The 20,594-nt window shown below is 28.3% G+C and overlaps 2 protein-coding genes across 2 annotated transcripts; one reads left to right on the top strand and one right to left on the bottom strand.

Moving 5' to 3' along the window:
* Nucleotides 1-5,134: 5,134 nt before the first annotated feature.
* LOC115705851 (pectinesterase 2) lies at nucleotides 5,135-8,673 on the top strand. Its single transcript, XM_030633297.2, has 2 exons — nucleotides 5,135-6,319; nucleotides 7,806-8,673. Exons 1-2 carry the CDS (start codon nucleotides 5,413-5,415, stop codon nucleotides 8,492-8,494), a joined length of 1,596 nt encoding a protein of 531 aa, XP_030489157.1. The 5' UTR covers nucleotides 5,135-5,412; the 3' UTR covers nucleotides 8,495-8,673.
* Nucleotides 8,674-18,179: 9,506 nt separating this feature from the next.
* Nucleotides 18,180-20,061, bottom strand: LOC115704846 (plasmodesmata-located protein 8). Its single transcript, XM_030632057.2, has 3 exons — nucleotides 19,201-20,061; nucleotides 18,543-18,650; nucleotides 18,180-18,447 (listed from the first exon to the last, which is right to left on the bottom strand). Exons 1-3 carry the CDS (start codon nucleotides 19,946-19,948, stop codon nucleotides 18,443-18,445), a joined length of 861 nt encoding a protein of 286 aa, XP_030487917.1. The 5' UTR covers nucleotides 19,949-20,061; the 3' UTR covers nucleotides 18,180-18,442.
* Between the last annotated feature and the right edge of the window lie 533 nt (nucleotides 20,062-20,594).

Below are 20,594 nucleotides of genomic sequence, written 5' to 3'. Positions count from 1 at the left end.
ATCCATACAGAAGGTAAGCATACCGAAATTTAAAAAATTATTAGTCTCTACTATACCTTTTTTTTATTGATATTTATGTTTTTAGTTATATATGCCAAAAGTCTAAATTATACGAATATTATTCATTTTCTTCTAGAAAAAAAATATATTATTATTTTTTTTATCTACTTTATTTATTTATTTATTTTTTTCCAAAAGTATTTTTTCTTCTTAACTTTAAAAATAAATTTCGGACACACCGTTAATTATTTAGACTCAAAAATAATATTATTGCAACCTATATTTTAAAACAGTTATTTTGACATGTTAGAAGCATATAATATAGGGTGATTCTATAATGCACCCCCTTAAAAGGGATGTATTGATGCACCCTTAACTTGTTTCGGCATCCTGAAAAAAATTTTAGTCTAATTTTTTTTCATATTCATGTAAGTTATAGCTATTTAAGATATCCTACAAAATTTTGAAAAATTCGGAATAATTTACAATATAGAAAACAATGTTCAAACAATCTATTTTACACGCGTATAAAATAAAATAGTCACGCGTGCAACACACTGTTTGAACATAATTTTCGGTGTGTTAAACTTTTCCAAATTTCTTAAAATTTTGCAGGATATCTTAAATAACTATAACGTACATGACCATGAGAAAAAATTTGACTAAAAAATTATTTCGGATGCTAAAACAGATAGGGGTGCATCAATATATCCATTTTAAGGGGGTGCATTGTAGAATTTTCCTATAATATATTATTTTTTTCATCTCTAAAAAAATAACCATAACTAAAAGCAACATTTTAGTTTTCTTTATAATTTATTAAACAATAAATAAGTAAAAGTTAAACTTAAACAAAGTTAGTATACTACTAATTTTGTGAGTTACTACAAATATCTTATTATTTTATATTTAAATTATCTTTTAAACATAATAAAATTAATTAATTAATTGATTACATTATAAAATCCTTGTTTTAAGATTTTTTTTTTAAGTTATTTTTTAAGCAACATTTGGGTTACTTTAAAAAATTTATGAAGTCAATAATTATTACATAGCAACTTTTTAATTACTCTTAATAACTATATAAAAAGTGGAGTAAATTAAACAATAAGGTTAGATAGTTTATTAATATAATTTGTATAGTTTATATATAGATATATATATATATACAAAATGTAGCTCATTTTTTGTCTTAGCAACATTTTGGTTACTTTTAAAAATTTGTGAAGTCAAGATTATATAGCAACTTTTTGGTTACATGTATATATCAATTATAAGTACATAAAAAGTGGAGTAAAATTAGTAGATATAATAATTTTTATAATATAACTAATTTTGTGATGTTTATGATACTATTTGGTTACTTTATGAATTTTTTTTAGAAACATATCAAAATATCTTTATTATATAAATGTATGTCATTTAATAATTTTTAAGTAAAAAATAACAAAATTTTAAAATAATCAATAACATTAGTTGTTGTATTTAATGTTAAGATACTATATGTTTTCTTTTATATATAATATATATATATATATATAAATAACTTATTTTAGAAACTTAACAAAAATTTTCTACAAAATAAAATTTAATAAAATTAAGTAGATTATATTAAATTTTATTTAAGTTGAAACTTTGATTATTTTTGTTGATTAAATTGGAAAAGAAACTTATAAGTTACTTTTAATTTTGGTTATTTTTCGGTAACGGCGAGAAAATATATGCTTCCCACATGTTAAAATGACCACCTTAAAGAGTAGATTTCAATAATGTTATTTTTGAGCTCGAACAATTATCGGTGTGACCGGAAAACCCTTTTAAACTTTTAGAAAAAAAAAATAAAAAAAGAAAGAGACATAGAATAAAATTAATGAGCTTAACTTAGTTCAAGATAAGAAAAAAAAAGAATAAATTTAACATCGGTATACGCGCACCCTTACATTGATTCACTGATTGACGCTACCCTTAGTATTTAATTATCTAGTGTTATTTATATAATATTTTTGTATCTTTCGGTTTCTGATGTAATTTTCTCTATTAGAAATGCATCTTAAATTTAGGGGTGGTTAAAATGGGCTTCGATACGACACACGAATTGTACGAATACGAAAATTTTATGGGTTATAGGATCGGGAAAATTAGACGCGGGTCAAAAACAGATCGACTCGACTTAACATTAAATAAAAACGGATCAAGCATGGCACGACTCGCTTAACACGAATTTGACACGATTTTTTTTAAAATAAATAAAAAGTTATTATTAATTAATACTATTATTATATAAAAACATATATTTAATAATTTAATATTAAATTAAAAAATTAGTTTAATTTTCTTTAAAATAAAATTGAATATTTTAAAATTTTAATTATGATTATATATAAAAAACTACATACACATAATGTATTTAATATATTTAGGTTAATTATGATTTTTCTTCTTTTAATTTTGACATGTACAAATCATGCCCTTGAACTTTTAAGGTCGTCAAAAAATAACTCTTGAACTATTGAGATTGTTAGATTTAAAGACTTTTGTTTAATTTCATTCAATTTTACTATTTCAGTGATTATTTATGTACTAAATCATGTTCTCCAGACTTTAATATCTACCAAACTATGCCCCTCGAATTTTGACATGTACTAAATCATGCCCCCTGAACTTTCATCCATGTTAAATTTTTTTTACTAAAATTAGACAAAAGTCCTTAAATCCAACAATCTCAATAGTTCAGGGAGTATTTTTAACTACCTTAAAAGTTCGAAAGCCATGATTTAGTACATGTTAAAGTTCAGGAAGCAAAAATCCTAATTGGCCATATATTTAATATAAATTAAATTAGTTGATGTGTCAAATTTTAATTAATAAGTTTAATACAGTATGGAACACCAATTTTTCATTTTAACCGGAATCTTGATTCCTAAAATATAATCATGATGAGTTTCATTATCGGTAATTTTGTATTACTATTATTATTTCTATTACTCTCAATATGCAGGCCATGTAATGTTTAAACCCTATAAATAATAATCATATTATTTTTAACAAATTTATTTTGTATTACTATTATTATTTCTATTACTCTCAATATGCAGGCCATGTAATGTTTAAACCCTATAAATAATAATCATATTATTTTTAACAAATTATCTACCTGGGTAGTTGAAAAGAAACTATTAATCAATTCAGTAGAAAATAAATATAAATATTAGGGTGATTCTACAATGCACCCCTTAAAAGGGATGTATTGATGCACCCTTAATTTATTTCAGCATCCAGAAAAATTTTTTAGTCTAATTTTTTTTTTGTATTCATGTACGTTATAACTATTTAAGATATCCTATAAAATTTTAAAAAATTCGGAATAATTTACAATATAGAAAATAATGTTCAAACAGTCTATTTTACACGCGTATAAAATAAAATAGTCACGCGTGCAACACACTGTTTGAACATAATTTTCGGTGTGTTAAAATTTTCCAAATTTCTTAAAATTTTACAGGATGTCTTAAATAACTATAACGTACATGACCATGAGAAAAAATTGGATTAAAAATTTATTTCGAATGCTAAAATAAATAGGAATGCATTAATATATCTATTTTAAGAGGGTGCATTGTATTGTAGAATTTTCCTAAATATTATTCTCTCATGTTATACATCGGTAATAATACGTACCAAGCATGAAAGAGGTCGTCCAATACTTTATTCCGTATTAATTAACACAACAGCAACTTACATAATTTATGCTATTATTTGAGTATTATTATTATCCAATATTACCGAGGTGAGTTGACGTCTTATCCATATTTATTATTATTTTTATAATATTATTTAATTAAAATTTATGAGAACTTTCTAATATGGAGACTAAAGTATTCTTTAACATTTCTTCACCAGCGAAATACTAATCTATGATGGATCTCATGCAATATTATCACCCACCGTTTAATTAATAGCGTAGCTAATAGATCCATATAGTCATAGATTGGGAGCAAAGTCGTGCGTTGACACGTCAAACATCATGCAGCAAACAAAATGTAATCTTATGATCAATCAAGATACTTATTAAAAGAGCATTGCTATTGGGTACCATTGTTGTCTTACAATTGACTAGCGACACTCCTTAAAAATTATTATATTAAACTATATAAGACCCAATACTAAATTAGACCAATAGCGATGATATTGACACATATGAGGGTGTTTGATACTACTGGTTTAGTATTTCTCTTATTAAAAAGTAGTATTTCATATTAAATTTGACACATTAATTAATTTTTTATTTATTAAAAATTTAAATTTTTGATTGAATTAACATAAGTAGTTAATAATTAACGTGTATTTAAATTTAAATTAGTTTAATAAAGTATGATGTATGAGCATCACGTTTTAACAGGAATCTTAATTCTCTTATGATATAAACATGGAGTAAGTCATTTTAGTTTGAGCATTTGCTGGTTTTTTTTTTTTTTTTGTTATTACAAAATTTTAAATTAATATATATATTTTTTAAGGTAAATTAAAATATATTTGATTCTATATTAATTAACTTATACCAATAATATTCTTAAATAGTGATAAATAGTATACATCATTAATTACATTTCTCTTTTGGCCAGTCTCTAATTTCGTGATTAAACTTAGAGCATGTGATATGTTTATGTAGTGTCCCCACAATTTAATTATGACATTATTATATATTTTTTGTCACACATTTTAATTTAAATTAGAGTAATATAAGACTTGATATTAAATTATTTTTAGGTGTTGGAAACTATAAAAATAATTCTCAACTAAACTAATAAACTCAAATCAAAGCATATATATTTTTAAAAAAGATATGCACAATATTATTAATTCATCATATTATTATGAATATATTTTCGCTATTTATTTTTCTATATGTAATGTTATGTTTAAATGTACATAAAAAGTATAAAGAAGTAAAATTGAATATATATTTTTTTTATTTAAACATTTATATATTACAACAATATATAATTTAAGACTCCAATTCAAAACATCCAATACACAAGTAACCTCCTACGAGCTAGTCTCAAGTGGTAAAAAGAAACCTAATCTATGGAATAAGTGTTATTCATTTATTTTGGTAAGCAAAAGAATTATATGGAAAAAGTGTTATATTACTTGATGATTGATGAGACTGTTAATAGAATTCAAATAAAGGAGGACAAAACACAAAAGTTGTGTACGCGCCCACCCCATTTTTTCCTCATGTACGTATATATTCAACTCATCACTCTTCTATAAATAAAAACCAAACTCACAAGCCAAAAATATAATTCATAAACAAACCCAGCTAGAGTTAAGCAATCTCAAAACCCCCCATTCTTTTCCCTCTCTCCCTCTTTACTCTTATCACACTCATCTTTAGCCATTCTCTTGAAAATGACTCTTAGAGACTACATAAATTTTTCACTAATTATAGTTTTAGCACTCCTTTCTGCTTCTCCAAACACTGTTTTTGCTTATTCTCTCGAAGAAGTCAAATCATGGTGTAGCCAAACACCCAATCCCCAACCATGCGAGTATTATCTAAGCACTTCCGACTTTAATAGCTATCACACTCATGGGAGCATTAAACAAAATTCCGACTTTTTTAAAATATCAACCAAGGCCGCCCTGGACCGGGCCGTCTCAGCCCACAACGGCGTCGTTTCACTCGGGCCCAAATGCCGTAACCCAAGTGAGAAGGTAGCTTGGGCCGATTGTCTCGAGCTCTACGAGTACACAATTCAAAGACTCAACGAGACCACTTCCAAAACTGATGACAAGTCATGCACCAAAGATGATTTCCAGACTTGGCTAAGTACGGCTCTAACTAACCTCGACACGTGTCTTTCTGGGCTTGTTGAGATGGGAGACTCAGACAATCTCCTGCCGTTGATTAAGTCAAATAATGTTTCTAAATTGATTAGTAACACTTTGGCTATAAACAAACCAGCTTCTGCTGCTACTGGGTCCAACACTAATAAAGATGGGTTCCCTAGTTGGGTGAGGCCTGGTGACCGAAAGCTCTTGCAGTCCACGTCATCACCGGCTTCTCAGGCCAATGTTGTGGTGGCGCAAGACGGCTCCGGCAACTATAAGACGATAAAAGAGGCGGTGAGCGCGGCTGGGAGTGGAAAAGGGAGTGGCAGGTTTGTAATTTACGTGAAATCAGGGACCTATAAGGAAAATATTGAAATAAAGAAAAATAATATTATGTTGGTTGGAGATGGTATTGGGAAGACTATTATTACCGGAAGTAAAAGCGTCGGAGGTGGTTCTACCACTTTCAATTCAGCCACTGTTGGTACGTATACATATTCCTATATATATACTCTTGATTAATTATTATAATTATATTAGTTAATAAACAGTTTTTACTTAATAATTAGTTGTTGATCATAGAATAATTATTAGTACCTGATAGTGAAATGATTTGGATTCATATGCTTGAATTCCGTAATTTAACAATATAATATTTATAAATATATAATGAAAGCAAATTTAATTAGTACTAGGAAGGAAGATTAAAATATATTAATTGGAATTATTAGATACTTTTTAGCAATTAATAAGCTTGGAGATATTGTATTATATAAAAAATGGTATAATTAATTAGTCAAAGTTGTTAACCACTTACGGCCAAGATGTAAAACCATTACGTATATAAGGAAGAAATAGACTATAGAGATTTGGACTTTCTTTTGTGATCATCTAGAAAATACGTGAATAAAGAAAATATCAAACTAGTACGATATAGCTTTGAAATTAAAAAAGTGTTTAATATGATAATTATTAATTATTATTATGTGGTTTAATTTTCTTTTGCTTATGTATACTCTTCCAATATTAATTAATTTCACGTCGAACCAAACTGTGTGGTGTGTGCATACCTTGAGAAGTTATATTTTGTGACTAAAAAGCGGTGGACCATATGTGGAAATGGGATCAATCATGAAGACTTGTTAATAAAAACACAAACATTTATTAAACTTACACAAAGTCTTTGTGTCCCAGTCACCAATAAAAATAGAATAGTGTTATGAATAGGTACTTATGGAGTTCAATTTGGCCACCATATTATATATGGTGGTGTCCCATGGCCATATATATACTCATATACTATACATAAATGTTGATAAATAATTAATATAAATATTGGATTACTAAAAGACATATTTCATTAAAATATCTCATATTTTTGTATAATCTCTCCCACCCAAAAAAAATAAATAAAATAAAAATATATTGTAAAAGTATTTGTAAAGATTTTTTATTAGACACTACTATATATATATGACCTTGTTGACCTATATGACATGTATAATTGTATTTATGAAAAAGGACATCTGAACTATCTTTATAGATTATTAATTAACGCTCATATTCGATTATAACAAATGGTATATTATGTCTTCAATTATTGCATATACATGATTTTTTTTTATTATTTTATCTTGTAATGCATATAAAGAAAAAAAAAATCACAAATCAAAATCTATATTATAGGCAGAGGCAATGAGGGAGCTAAGGGTGGCCCCCAATATTTTTTTATTTTAAAAAAATTACATGTAAAATATAATTAAAAATAAATATATATTTTTTTATTTATTTATTAAACCCTCATAAATTGTTGGGCTGACTAGTGCTTCCAAATTCGAATTGTCAAAAAGAAAATCTATATATATATGTGTACATTTTCGATCTCTTACTGTCTAAATTCTAGATAAGAATTCAATGATAATGACATGACATCTTGTAATAACAATAACTAATAATATTGATAATTACAGCTGTTGTTGGAGATGGATTTATTGGGCGAGACATTACATTCCGAAACACAGCCGGGCCATCCAATCACCAAGCCGTGGCATTACGATCGGGTTCGGATCTATCCGTTTTCTATAAATGTAGCTTTGAAGGTTACCAAGATACCCTTTATGTCCACTCCGATAGACAATTTTACAGAGAATGTGACATTTACGGTACTGTTGACTTCATATTTGGTAACGCTGCAGTTGTTTTCCAAAATTGCAACATCTACCCACGTAACCCACCCAACAAAACCAACACCATAACCGCCCAAGGCCGAACCGACCCGAACCAAAATACCGGGATTTCTATCCACAATTGTCGGGTTACTGCGGCTTCGGACTTGAAATCGGTCCAAGGCTCGGTTAAAACTTACTTAGGGAGACCCTGGAAGCAGTATTCAAGGACTGTTTTCATGAAAACTAGCCTCGATAGTTTGATCAACCCCGCGGGTTGGTTGGAGTGGAGTGGCAATTTTGCCCTCAACACTTTATATTATGGCGAATATGCCAATACTGGACCCGGTTCATCTACATCGAATCGGGTTAAGTGGTCTGGTTACCGTGTAATTACTAGTGCATCAGAGGCTTCAAAATTTACTGTGGGTAATTTTATTGTGGGTGGCTCGTGGTTACCAGCTACCAATGTGCCTTTTACCTCTGGCCTTTAATTTCTATGCACTCCTTTTCTATAATTTGTATATTGTATTTACTTTTGTTCTACCACGTCATAATTAAGATTAGTCTTGGTTATTTATTGTATTTTATTAATTATTTGTATTTTTCAAATAATAAGTGATCAAAGTTCACTTACGTCATTAATAATATATAAGAAGGGTATTGTACGTAAGTGCCAATTGTCTGTGTTATTATTATGATTGTGGACTTTCTGTGGATACAAAGTCTTTGTCAACATATGGTTAATTTGTATGCGTATATCTTCTTTGTATTTTTCCATGGAGAAATTACATTAATAATTATGTCAAAGTAAATATATTCATCAGTAATTAATTTCGTTGATGTTCTTATTGTTAATGTACATGTACGGTTCATGGACTTATTACTTATGTGCATTGCTTGAAAGCTTAGCTAAACTTTAATTATCAACATCATGATTATCGAAATCGTTAATAAACTATAAAATATTATTTGACATTTTGATATATGTAGGAGTAGAAATAAAATAATCTAGTTATAGGGCGAAAGAGATTAAGTATCTAAAGAGAGTATGCTGTCATTAATTTTTGTTATATATTAATATTTTTTAGTGCCACTTATATATATTATTATGAAATATGAACAAAATTATTTATGAGTATTATTATTAGATATTAATAGTACTGTTTAATATTTTTAAAGGTGATACTTAATAATTAGTGAATAATATTTTTTAAATATTATTATTTTAAATTATACGAAATTTAATATTTAATTATAATAATAACATCTCAACAAAAAAGTGATAAACATATTTTAGCACTTTTTATGTGTTAAAATTATGAGAATTGCTAAAAAATTTACTAATGGTCCCTAATATCTACTAAGGTGTTATGTGTACGCCAATGCTCTAAAATATGTATAAGATAACCTCATCATGATTACTTTATTAAAAAACAATATATAAGACTTACAATGTATTTATTTGATAGTGTGCACTTGAAATTAATATATATTGAAAAATTAAATTTGTAATCTCCTTAACAGGCCCGGCCCTAGGCATAGGCGGGCTAGGCCCGTGCCTAGGGCATACTCTTTCTAGGGGCCCATTTAAAATTTTAGGACCTCATTATTTCACTACTATATTTAACTAAAATTAACACTCATTGTCATCAAATTAGGCCCAGCGTAGTGGCAGTTGGATGATAGGATTTATGTTGTTTGGAAGAATCAGCATATTTTTTTGTTTTACGCCCTGTAATTCTTCCTCAGCCAGGCGGGCTTAAGTTCGATCTCACCAAATTTCACTTCTTATTATTAATTTTTTTAAAAATAAAATTATTTAAGAAACAACTACAAATACATACACTTGATAACTAAAGCCAAAAAAAATTTAAATATATAAATATTATTTAAACTTTCTTTCTAAATTTAACATTTTATAAGCTTATCTATTTATTTTTTTATTTCTTTATTGTCTTTTTTCCTACTTTTCTTATTATGTTATTATTTTCCTATTTATTTTGCTTCAATCAAAATTACATTTTTAATATTATGAAAATAAAATCATTAATCAAGATATAATATTTAATTTCAATAATAATAATAATAAATAATTTTTTTCTTGAATATTATTTGAAGTGATTTTAATTTATATCTTTTTAAATATCTTATTATAATTATTGACTATAATCTAATGTAGTTGTTAGAAATTATTTTAGCTATAAGTAAATATAGACTTCATAGTTTTTTCTTTTATTTTTCTTTTTATAAATTTGATTTATTGTATGGTTGAAATTTTGACAAGATAAAAATATTATTATGGATGATAAAACAAATTTAAAAATACAAATATGTTATTTCACATTTTTAATTTTTTTTTTTTTTACTTTTATGTCATAGAATGTAGCATTTAATTTTTTTAGGTTAATTTATTATTTATTAAGGGGCCCAAAATTTTATATCGTCTTAGGCTCATATTTTTTCAGGGCCGGCCCTGCTCCTTAAATATGTCGGTAAACATGTTATTTGTTTTATTTGAAAGAATTTTTTAGCCTAATTTCTTTTTATTATTATTTTTTAATGGTCATATATGTTTTAGAACTATTTGTAAATTTTTAAAAAAATTCTAAATAATTTAAAGCACAAAAATTAAAGTCAAATAATTATAACCACATGCCTATATAAAAAACAACACGTGAAACAAAACATTTAAATTTTTATTTTCGACACTCAATGGCGGAGCTAGCCACATATTTTAGTGGGGGCAAAAAAAAAAAATTAGAGTACTAATGAACGAAAAATATAATTTTTATTAGCATAAATATAAAAATATCTAAGAGTGAAAATAAAAAATATAAATTTTATGAAGATAAAAATGAAAAATATAATTTTTTAGGGACAAAATAAAAAAATTATAAGGATATAAATAAAAAATATTAATTTTTTGAGAACAAAATGTAAAATATTAAAAATATGTATATAAAAAAGTAATCATAAAAAGTTGAGAGGAGCAAATAATCCCACAGGTTCTCCTTTGGCTCCACTTGAAAAATGCACATTTTATTGATCTTAAAGTTTAAAATAAATTAAGCTTAATTTAATATTTTAATGAAATTAATGAAATACATTTTTATATTGAAAATATTTTATTTAAATTTAAATTATTGTTATTTTGTAGGAATCAAAGTGTGCTTTTGATGAAAGAAGAAAAAAGTGACAAAGCTGAAAATATAGAAGAAAAAGTGCAAAAAAAAAGAGAAATGAAAAGAAGAAAAATAAAGTAAAAGCCCATCCAAAAGGCCCAGTCCGCCTGCCCCATCAGCTCCAAGCGGGGCCTTTCTATTCGTCCAACACTGCTCCGTCAGCGCCTACATGGCGCCATTCTCCCCCATAGCCACTTGCCACATGGCGCCATGAGATTGGTCCGCCTCTCCCTCCTTTTCCTTCCTCTACCCATACATAGGCCTGCCACCTTCTCCTCTCTTCCCCAAGGCAGCCCATGCTTGTACAACATGGAGTAAAACCAAGCAACAAAGTAATGATAATTTGACTTTTCAAAGCCAATTATAATTCAATTTATACATAATAATAAAAAAAAAATATATAATTATGATAATACAGTAGAACGTCTATCCAAGAATACAATTAAGATTAAGAAAATAATATTCTAATTGAGAGATTATAACTAAATAGAGTTACCCTTGAAAAAAAAAAATCTAAATATAAAAATATATCAATGTAACAAAAATACCAATAAACAATTTTTAATACTATATTATATTAGAATTATTTTCGAGAACATATAATATTTATACATGTACTATAATTTGAAATAAAATTATTAATTCTACATAAATAAATTTATAAAATATATGTATATATTTTTTTAAGATGTAATTATTCTTATATAGAGGTATATTTTATTAATATGAGACTTAAAAAATGTATAACTAATTACAATATAGAGGTTATTCTTATTTATAACTGGCCCAAATCGGGACTTTATTTTTTTTATAACAAATTAGAGGTTATTATTGAATAGAGTATTCTTAAATAGAGGTTCTACTGTAATAATATTGATGTGAACTATCAAATATTTAATTTCCCTTTAAGCATCAAATTCTCAAATATGTGTAAGCAAGTTTAAAAATAAATAAAGAAGAGTTAAGAAGAACTCCCCTCGTCAATGATGTGCAAACTTGCTTGTGTCAACCTCTATAAGTGCGTCCAATTTCATTTTACTTTATGCTTGCACCTACAAGAGAGAAAAAGAAAAGAAAGAGAGAAAAAAAACTACAATGCAATTGTCAAGACCATTCAACATTGCTTACTTATTGAATTTAAAACAAAATAAAAACAAAGTTTAGAAAGCTTGGGTTGCCTTCCATGAAGCGCTTGATTTAAAATCGTCGGCTTGACTTTTTGAGAAGCACTAGTCAAAGAGCGGCTTTCGCCCATGGAGAGTGGCAAATGCCCTCACAAATGGGTCTTTGTTGTGGTCGCCCTCAAGCTTGGCGAGATATGAAATTGAATAGGCAAAATGTTCAACTTGACTTGAATTCGATGAATGCTCATGATGGATACCAAGGTACCATGCCAATGGTGGGGGAGGAGGTAGTGGCCAAAAATGATCTTCATAAACATAATATTCCATTGTCATGAGCTCTTTGACTTAAGGAATGCAAAAATGCTATTGCTGAATTTTTTCAAAAACTGGTCAATTTTGCTGTGAAAATGCTACAACATTATGAGCAGCAACAAATGTTGACAAACTTGAAATGCTTGCTTCCTCATCTTTTCTTTTACTACTTTGGATTGAAGTGAGTTCTTGTAATTTCTCAAAACTTTCTCCAAGCATCTCCAACTCATCACCACTCCTCAAAATGACATTTTACTTTCTTCTTCCTCCCTTGAATTTTTCATATCAATACCCAAAGTTTCATGGGTTTTAGCACACAACTCATTGCCCAAAAGCTCAATTTGGTTCTCCAGTTTTCTCAAGGATGAAGCTTGGCTTTGAATTAAGGCATCATTTTTAGTCATGAACTCCATTATCAACACTTCAAGTGAGCTTGGTTGAACCATTTGATGAGGCTCTTCTTCTATGTTGAACTCTTGAAAATCCTCCAATTTCTCATCATTTTGTACTTGAGTGTAAGTGTCAAAATTTGGCTCCAAATTGTTGTAGTTGTCCTCCCAAACATGGTCATTGTTTTAACAATTACAACACCACTCATTGTACTCCGCCATGTCTTCCACCATCCAATAAGCTTCATCGATTGATAGTTGGTAGAAATTGGTGGTACCATCTCCTCTTTCTACCCATTCTCGTGTGCTTGAATTTAACCCATTTAAGAAGATTTCTAGTTGACACTCTTTGGACAAGCCATGGTGAGGAAACCATGCTAGCAAATCCTTATATCTTCATAATGCTCTTTGTAGAGGCTCCGAGTCATGTTGAACAAAATTCGTGAGTACTTGCCAATGTAACATCTCAAGTACCTTGCAAGCAAAACCAAGACAAACAAACAACGCGTAAAATAGAACAAGGAAAATAAAACGAAACAATTGAAAAACTAAAAAAAACTAAATTGATAGTAATTAAGTTCCACAAACAAAATTTCACTAAATCAATCCTCGGCAACGGCGCCAAAAACTTGTTGTGAAAATTGTATACGCAAGTGTACGCAATCGTAACAAGTAATATAGTGATAAATCGAGTATCGTCTCCACAGGGATTGAAAATTGGAAATTAATTTATAAAACTAACTACTCACAAATTGGTTTCAAAAAAATAAAATTAAGTGTTAAGAATATGTAAAAATTAACAAACACAAACTTTGAAGAAAACAAGCTAGAATTATTAAATTGGCCTAAAAATACAAAGTTGATATAATGGTGAAAATGAGTATTGTTGTAGATTGATGATGTCAACTAGGAATTCAAAATATCATAATATTTTTTTTCAAAGTATTTATGGTTTAATTCTCTAATTAATTAACATATTCCTATGCCCAATTAATTTTAAGAATATCAATTTAAGCACAATTCCTTCAAGTCATACAAGGTAAATAACATATTTCTATGCAATTTACAAATCACACTTTTCCAAGTTGATATTCAAGCAATTCCACTAACCCTATTTTTTCCAAAATCAAGATTAGCTAATCAAGCAAAAATAAACAATTGCACAATAAACACTCTTGAATGAACAAAATCAATTCACTAAACATAGCAACAAAATACCAAATCACAGTTTAAGTCAACAAAATAATTCTAGCAAAAGAAAAATCAACTCATAATAAATTGTGCAAAAATTACAAAGTTTAAAATAAGAGAAAGATGAAAAGAAAAACCCATATTGGAGTTGTCACAATACTCCAAGCTTTCTTTACAAAATCCTCTTCTTCTTCCTTTGAAAATTGCCAATCTCCAAAATAAAAATGCTAAATTAAAACCCTAAATACAACTCTCTCTCTCTTTTTTTATTCCTTTTTCTTCATATTTCTTTGGCTGTTGGCGTCCCTGGAGTAAGCAGCCGCCTGCTTCTCTTTTCGTCAATTAACGCCTCCTGCTTTTGATACACATATTTTATATGTGTATAAAGATGATGGACTTTTGGTTTCTCTAAAAACCTCATGTGGTCCATTTCTCTTATGCTTTGTTGGTCATCTTTAAACAATAAGCTATTGGCCCAATAGACACACCAATATAATGGTTACTTTGCACCATTATTTTGAAAACCCTTGTGATAAGTCTGTGCATTTAAACATTCTACAAAAATACACAATATTGAGATTAACACTTATAAAATAGAAAACTAAATTAATTTGATAAAATATTATAAAATTAATCTAAAAATTATTAAAATTAAGATTTATGGAAAACTAAATAAAACTAAGTAAAAAATATTTTAATAAGCTAAAAATACTTGAGAACAAAACTAATTTAATAGACAAAAAGAGCCAAATAACTCTATTTTCATAGAGTTATCACTTTACAATATGACCCATCTTGTGACATAATTAGCATTATGGCTTTTGTCCCTAGGAATTGTCCCGACCACCTCCAAAATCATGGGGACCACCTCGAGATGTTGTGCTACTAGGGCAACCATGACCATAGGAGGGTCCACCACACGCCATAGGATTGTAGTAAAAACCCCCATTGTTGTTTGAAGATGGACCACGACGTGAGCTAGGATTGAAACCAAGAGGTACAGATGGTGCCAAATAAGATAACCGACCATATAAATTGGAACAAGGAGGTCTTGTTTGTGAGAGGTTTACTTTAGCCTTGGAGATATGAAGATTCTTGGCATTCTTCTTTATTCGAACAGATTGAGCCATGAACATAGCTTCAATTTTAGCAGCTATGTAGGCATCTTTTATGGTGGTGATTGATGTATCAAACACATCATATTCAAATGGAAATCAATTGAATATGAATTCTATCTAATCTTGAGACATTTGAGGGTGACCTATAGTAGCAAGAAGATCACTGAGATCTTTAATCTTGAGAAGACAATCATTAAGAGACCTTGTCATCTTAGTGTTTCAAAGTAGAATTTTGTAGAGACTCATGTTTGTTGCATTCAAAGTTGCATAGTGCACATTGAGATTTAGCTAAATTTGAGTGGTGGTGTCATAGACAATCATTCTATTGATAGTCTTTTTAAAACATGAATGAGAGGAGCTAGGAAACAAGAAGATTGTCTTATTGTTCCTAATCCTTAAATTTAGGATTGACATTGATGGATGCTCATCTGCAACTATTAATAATTTTCCAAGAACTTGAGTAGGATCAAGATACTTTTGAAGTCGATTGCTTTGATCGAGGCGAGTACCTGATGTTCCAAGGAAGAAAATTATGTTCATCTAGCTTAATCAACAAAGAATGATTGAAAGAAAAATGGTGTACGATTTTTGTAGGGGAACTTGTTGATTGTTGTGTGGCCGAGCATTGTTCAATCTTGATGCTCCACCGGTTGCTGTCATCAGAATCTCCATTAAAGATTGATCAGAGCTCTGACATCATGTGAGAGTAATCTTTAAAAGGGAAAGAGTGATTTGTTTCATTCATTGCAAAGTTAGAGATTACAAAAAATTATATAACAATAGAGATCTGAAAACAAAACTAACAAATTAACCTCTAACTTCTAACAACCACTCCTAATCAGCTCTAAACCTTTACCTTTGACACAAACATTTTGAGAGGTTTGAATCTCTCCCAATAACTAGATCTCTTGTTCTCTTAAAATATAAACAAAAAATTTGACCTTCCCATCTCGAGAGGCTTAGTACAATACATTTTATTCTAACAATTTAGATGTGATACAAAATAAAGCCCCACTCAACCATTTTTATGGTCAGCAAACCATATTTTTTAAGGTAGTCAACACTATGATATGGTGCGTTATCAATGCTTAGCAGTTTTTTATATTGTCTATTAAATAAATGTAACAGATTCAATATTAAAATACATCGTATAACACTTTTTGTGATACTTAACACCTTAAGGTGCTTTTTAGGATTTCTCTATTATAATTTACTAGCATATTATTTGGATCTCTAATAAATTAATAACTATAAAGTAAGTTATTGTCCATTTTCCTCTCATAGAATTTAAATCTACGTAAAGCATAAATTCGATCTTAGTAGAAGTCCTGCTGGAATTAGATTCTTCGTTCTCTCCATACATCTTAAATAATTTATAACCCAAAATGATGCACCCTAGCTAAAAAAAACACATTTCTTTGGTTTCATAATTAGTGATATATTTTTCTGATATGGCTCATATTGTAACAAGATATAAAAGCAAAAAAGTTGATAATCAATAATGTCATCAATGACATTCTTTGGGCCTTATTTTAAAAAAAAAAAATATATATATATGAAAAATATCAAAAAGAATATCGTGTCACTCAAACTACCATATTTTGTATTGTATCATACACCCCATGTAATTAAGTTATAAATATTTATTGTTTACAATAAATATAATTTCACTTAAATAAAAACGTAATGATGTCTTTCATTTTTTATTTTGGACCCACAAAAAGTGAGGATCTTAAGTACGGGCTTAACTTACTCATACCTAGAACTAATCTTGTATCTTTATATATTAAAAGTGTCTATCTAACGACATTTCTTGGTTTAACAGAATATACTTAAAAATAAAAGAATATTCTCTTAAATTTAACGATTAGGTTTGATCTCCCGTTAACAAATAAACCCAATAATTAAATCCAAAAAATTAAACAATCTTTTAAATATTAATAATATCTTTTTAAATTAAAAAAAATCATCTTAGCCACATATCTCTCTAACAAACCTATCTTGGGAGAATATTAATAATTTTTTTATTTATTTTTTAAAAAAGAAAAATCTTTATATATTAAAGTTAACCTCACGTTATCTAATGTTTTCTCTAGATAAACATAGGAAGCAGAAATACCACTTCTATCTTTGTGTGATTGCAGATATACCACTTCTGTCATTACCCACTTTTTAACTTTATAAATGGAGATGTTCATATAATATTAACACTTAACAGAATATTTATAGATATAAACTTACATTACAATGTTATGTTAAAAAAAGAACTAAATAGAATAATCTACTACTCCAATAATAAATTTATTTACAATTTTATAATTACACTAATATTATTTTTAATACATTATTAAATAATATTTCAAATATAGATATTTAATTTTTTCAAACAAAACATTTGTAATCTTTAAAAATAAAATACATTCAAAATCTTAAAAAAACCAAAATCTTAAATGAAACTAGCAATACGTGGCTCGGCATCTAAATTCACCTAGTATATTATATATATTCAGAGGTATGCTCTTTCTTTTTTGCAAATTTATTTTTTACTAAAATGTTTTTCCCTGAAATTAGCATATATATTCAGCTCAAAGACTAAAAATGAAAAACACAAATACTTAAATGATAAGACAAAAAAGAAATGGTCACTAAGAGAAAAGCCAATATAGAATAAGAGAGAATAATTATTAGCTTTCTAGTTTGTTTTTAAAAAAACTAACACCTAAAATAATATAGTCTACCAATAATTTACATGTTGCTTTAATAATTAGGCTTTTTAAATTAATTAACATATATTAAAAAAAAAATAAAGTGATGGATTTTTGTTGGACAGCATGAATGGAGGGAAGAGAATCAGCAGCTCTTTCAAAGTTGATGGAGATTAATTAATAGAATGTTACTTTATACCACAAGATAACACCCACCTTCTTCTTTTGTGGAAAACTATACCATACATATTATTATATGGTATTAATTAAATTAAACAAAAGAAATTGAAGACAAAGTTGTCACAAGAATATATATAAAAAAAACAAAACAAAACAAAATGTGATCCTTCACAATCATTACTCTCTCCAATCCAATCTTCATACATTTTGAAAGACTCCCTCACAGCCCCCTAATCTCTTAACCTGCAGCATTATACATAATTAATTATTACTTTATGATCCAATAGTAATAATAATGCCTAAAACTTTTAATATAGATTAGGAAGAGCAATTATTACTCATTGTTTTCCGACAAATTGAAAGGAGCACAATCAGAACTGCTACTCCTGCAAGTACACCCACTATAATGGCCACTGTTTTTCCCACGTCGTCTTCACTAGTGGAGTCTAATACAATTTTAAACACAATTAACATAAAAATTAATACACAAAATTTAACAAGTAGGGAATTTGTTTTAGTTGATTTGACTGTCCTTTTATTCTTTTTAAAATTCTGTGTAAGGAGAATAAATGTTGTTATCTGAATGTGACCTCAGGTAATATTTTAAGACTCAAAAAAGATTTAAATATAACTATTTTAATTGAGCAAAATAAAGGGCAAGAATTTTTTTACCAAAGCAGAACACATAAGAATTAAAGAAAAGATTAAAAGAAAGCAAAGGAGGGAATGGCACAAAGAAATGAGGTACTTAAAAGCAAGTTGGTAAAGTACTATTATCCACCTTAATGGTTTACTTTGTTGACCTTGATTGAAGAGAATTTGAACCACTTTGTTTCTCTTTTCTATCTAGAAAGAACTAAAGTATTGATATTCATTATCTGACCCCTTTAAATCTTAAGTAAATACATGTTCCTTTTTAAGTTTTAGAATTCATTAAAAAGACACAAAGTAAACAAAAATAACTCAAGTAATTGATCTAAAGAATAATGAACAAACCTGAGGATAACTCATAGTAGCCAGAAGCCCAATAACGAGCATAACATTGTGCCAAGAAGACATCAGCTGCTGCTGCAGAACCACACAAAGTTTTTAACTTTCCAACAGCCTCAGCAAGGCAAGAAGAGCAATCATTTGGACTTAAATCACCAAAACACTGAGCAAAACCTTCAACCAAACCAGAACTACTAACTCTAAAACTAATGGCACTTTCCAAATCAGCTAAGACATCGTCTCTTCGCCTAAAGAACTCGACATCATTATTTACACTTTTGCTACACTTCTTGTACCTAACACCTGTATCAATCTTTCCCAAGAAGTCAGAATGCTCATATCTAACATAACAACCTTCTAACTGTAAAGCAGCTCCATAGGAATATGGACAGACCAAACCAATTTGGTTAACTGCACTCTCTATGCATTTAGAGCAATCAATGATCTTCAAATCACCCCTGCACTGGTATAATCCATAAGTGGCAGCCTCAGGTGGGGTTGAGCTTCCATTCCCCATGGAAAAGCTGTTGTACAAGGCTTGAGAGGATGAGCTTACTATTGATGAAAGGAATGAGTTGAGGTTTCCCTCAAATGGTGACCCTGGTTGGTACTTCTCTTCAGAGCACCCTGCGTAGATGAAGATGTGAGCTTTGATGGCGTGGCCATAGCTACTGAGTGAATAGACAAGAAGAAGAAGAAGAAGAGCTAAGATTGTTTTGTGAGTGGAGTGTAAATGAAGGCTCTTCTTCACCATTTTTCTTTTCTTTTCTTTCCTTTTCAAATGGGGTTCAGTTGTAGTATTCTTGAGAATAAGAGACTAACTTGCTTTTTGGTATTTTCTTCATTTTTCATGTTAAGCTTTTCCAAAGGGCCCCATTTGTTCCTTTAGGGGGCGTTTGGTATGAGGTGTTCAAAATAATTTGATTATAGGGAATATTATGAAGGAGAATATGATTATAGGGAAATGTGTAAACTGTGTTTGGCTGTGTAGGGTAATATGTAATCATATTACTGTTAATTAAATTACACTGTTTGGTTGAGTACAGGAATCTTATATATATTATTTTGAAAAATTAAAATAAAAATATTTTTTTATTATATCTATTTAATGTTAATTACATATAAAAATAAAAATAATTATTTATTAAAGAAATATATTTATTAATTAATAAACATTAAATCTTATTGTATTTTTTATTAATTAAAATGAACATTTCTATATATTTTATCACTATGTTATTTTTTTTTTGTTCGATATGTTATTTATGTACACCATCCGCATAAAATCTTTGTATAATAAATATATATATGTTATTGCTAATAATATAAAATAACTCAGTTAAAAAAAACTGATCTCACAGACTAAATTTATATATCATAATATTTTATTTATAATAACT

The sequence above is a fragment of the Cannabis sativa genome, chromosome 1 (genome assembly GCF_029168945.1).
Source record: "Cannabis sativa cultivar Pink pepper isolate KNU-18-1 chromosome 1, ASM2916894v1, whole genome shotgun sequence".
Lineage (NCBI taxonomy): Eukaryota > Viridiplantae > Streptophyta > Magnoliopsida > Rosales > Cannabaceae > Cannabis > Cannabis sativa.
This window is presented reverse-complemented; position numbering and strand designations above follow the sequence as displayed.

Bases quoted from the DNA above. Each gene is read 5' to 3' on its own strand.
- LOC115705851 (XM_030633297.2), top strand. From the start codon at position 5,413: ATGACTCTTAGAGACTACATAAATTTTTCACTAATTATAGTTTTAGCA. The intron at 6,320-7,805 runs GTACGTATACAT...TGATAATTACAG, and splicing joins TTTCAATTCAGCCACTGTTG to CTGTTGTTGGAGATGGATTT.
- LOC115704846 (XM_030632057.2), bottom strand. From the start codon at position 19,948: ATGGTGAAGAAGAGCCTTCATTTACACTCCACTCACAAAACAATCTTA. The intron at 18,651-19,200 runs GTTTGTTCATTA...AAATTGTATTAG, and splicing joins CTACTATGAGTTATCCTCAG to ACTCCACTAGTGAAGACGAC.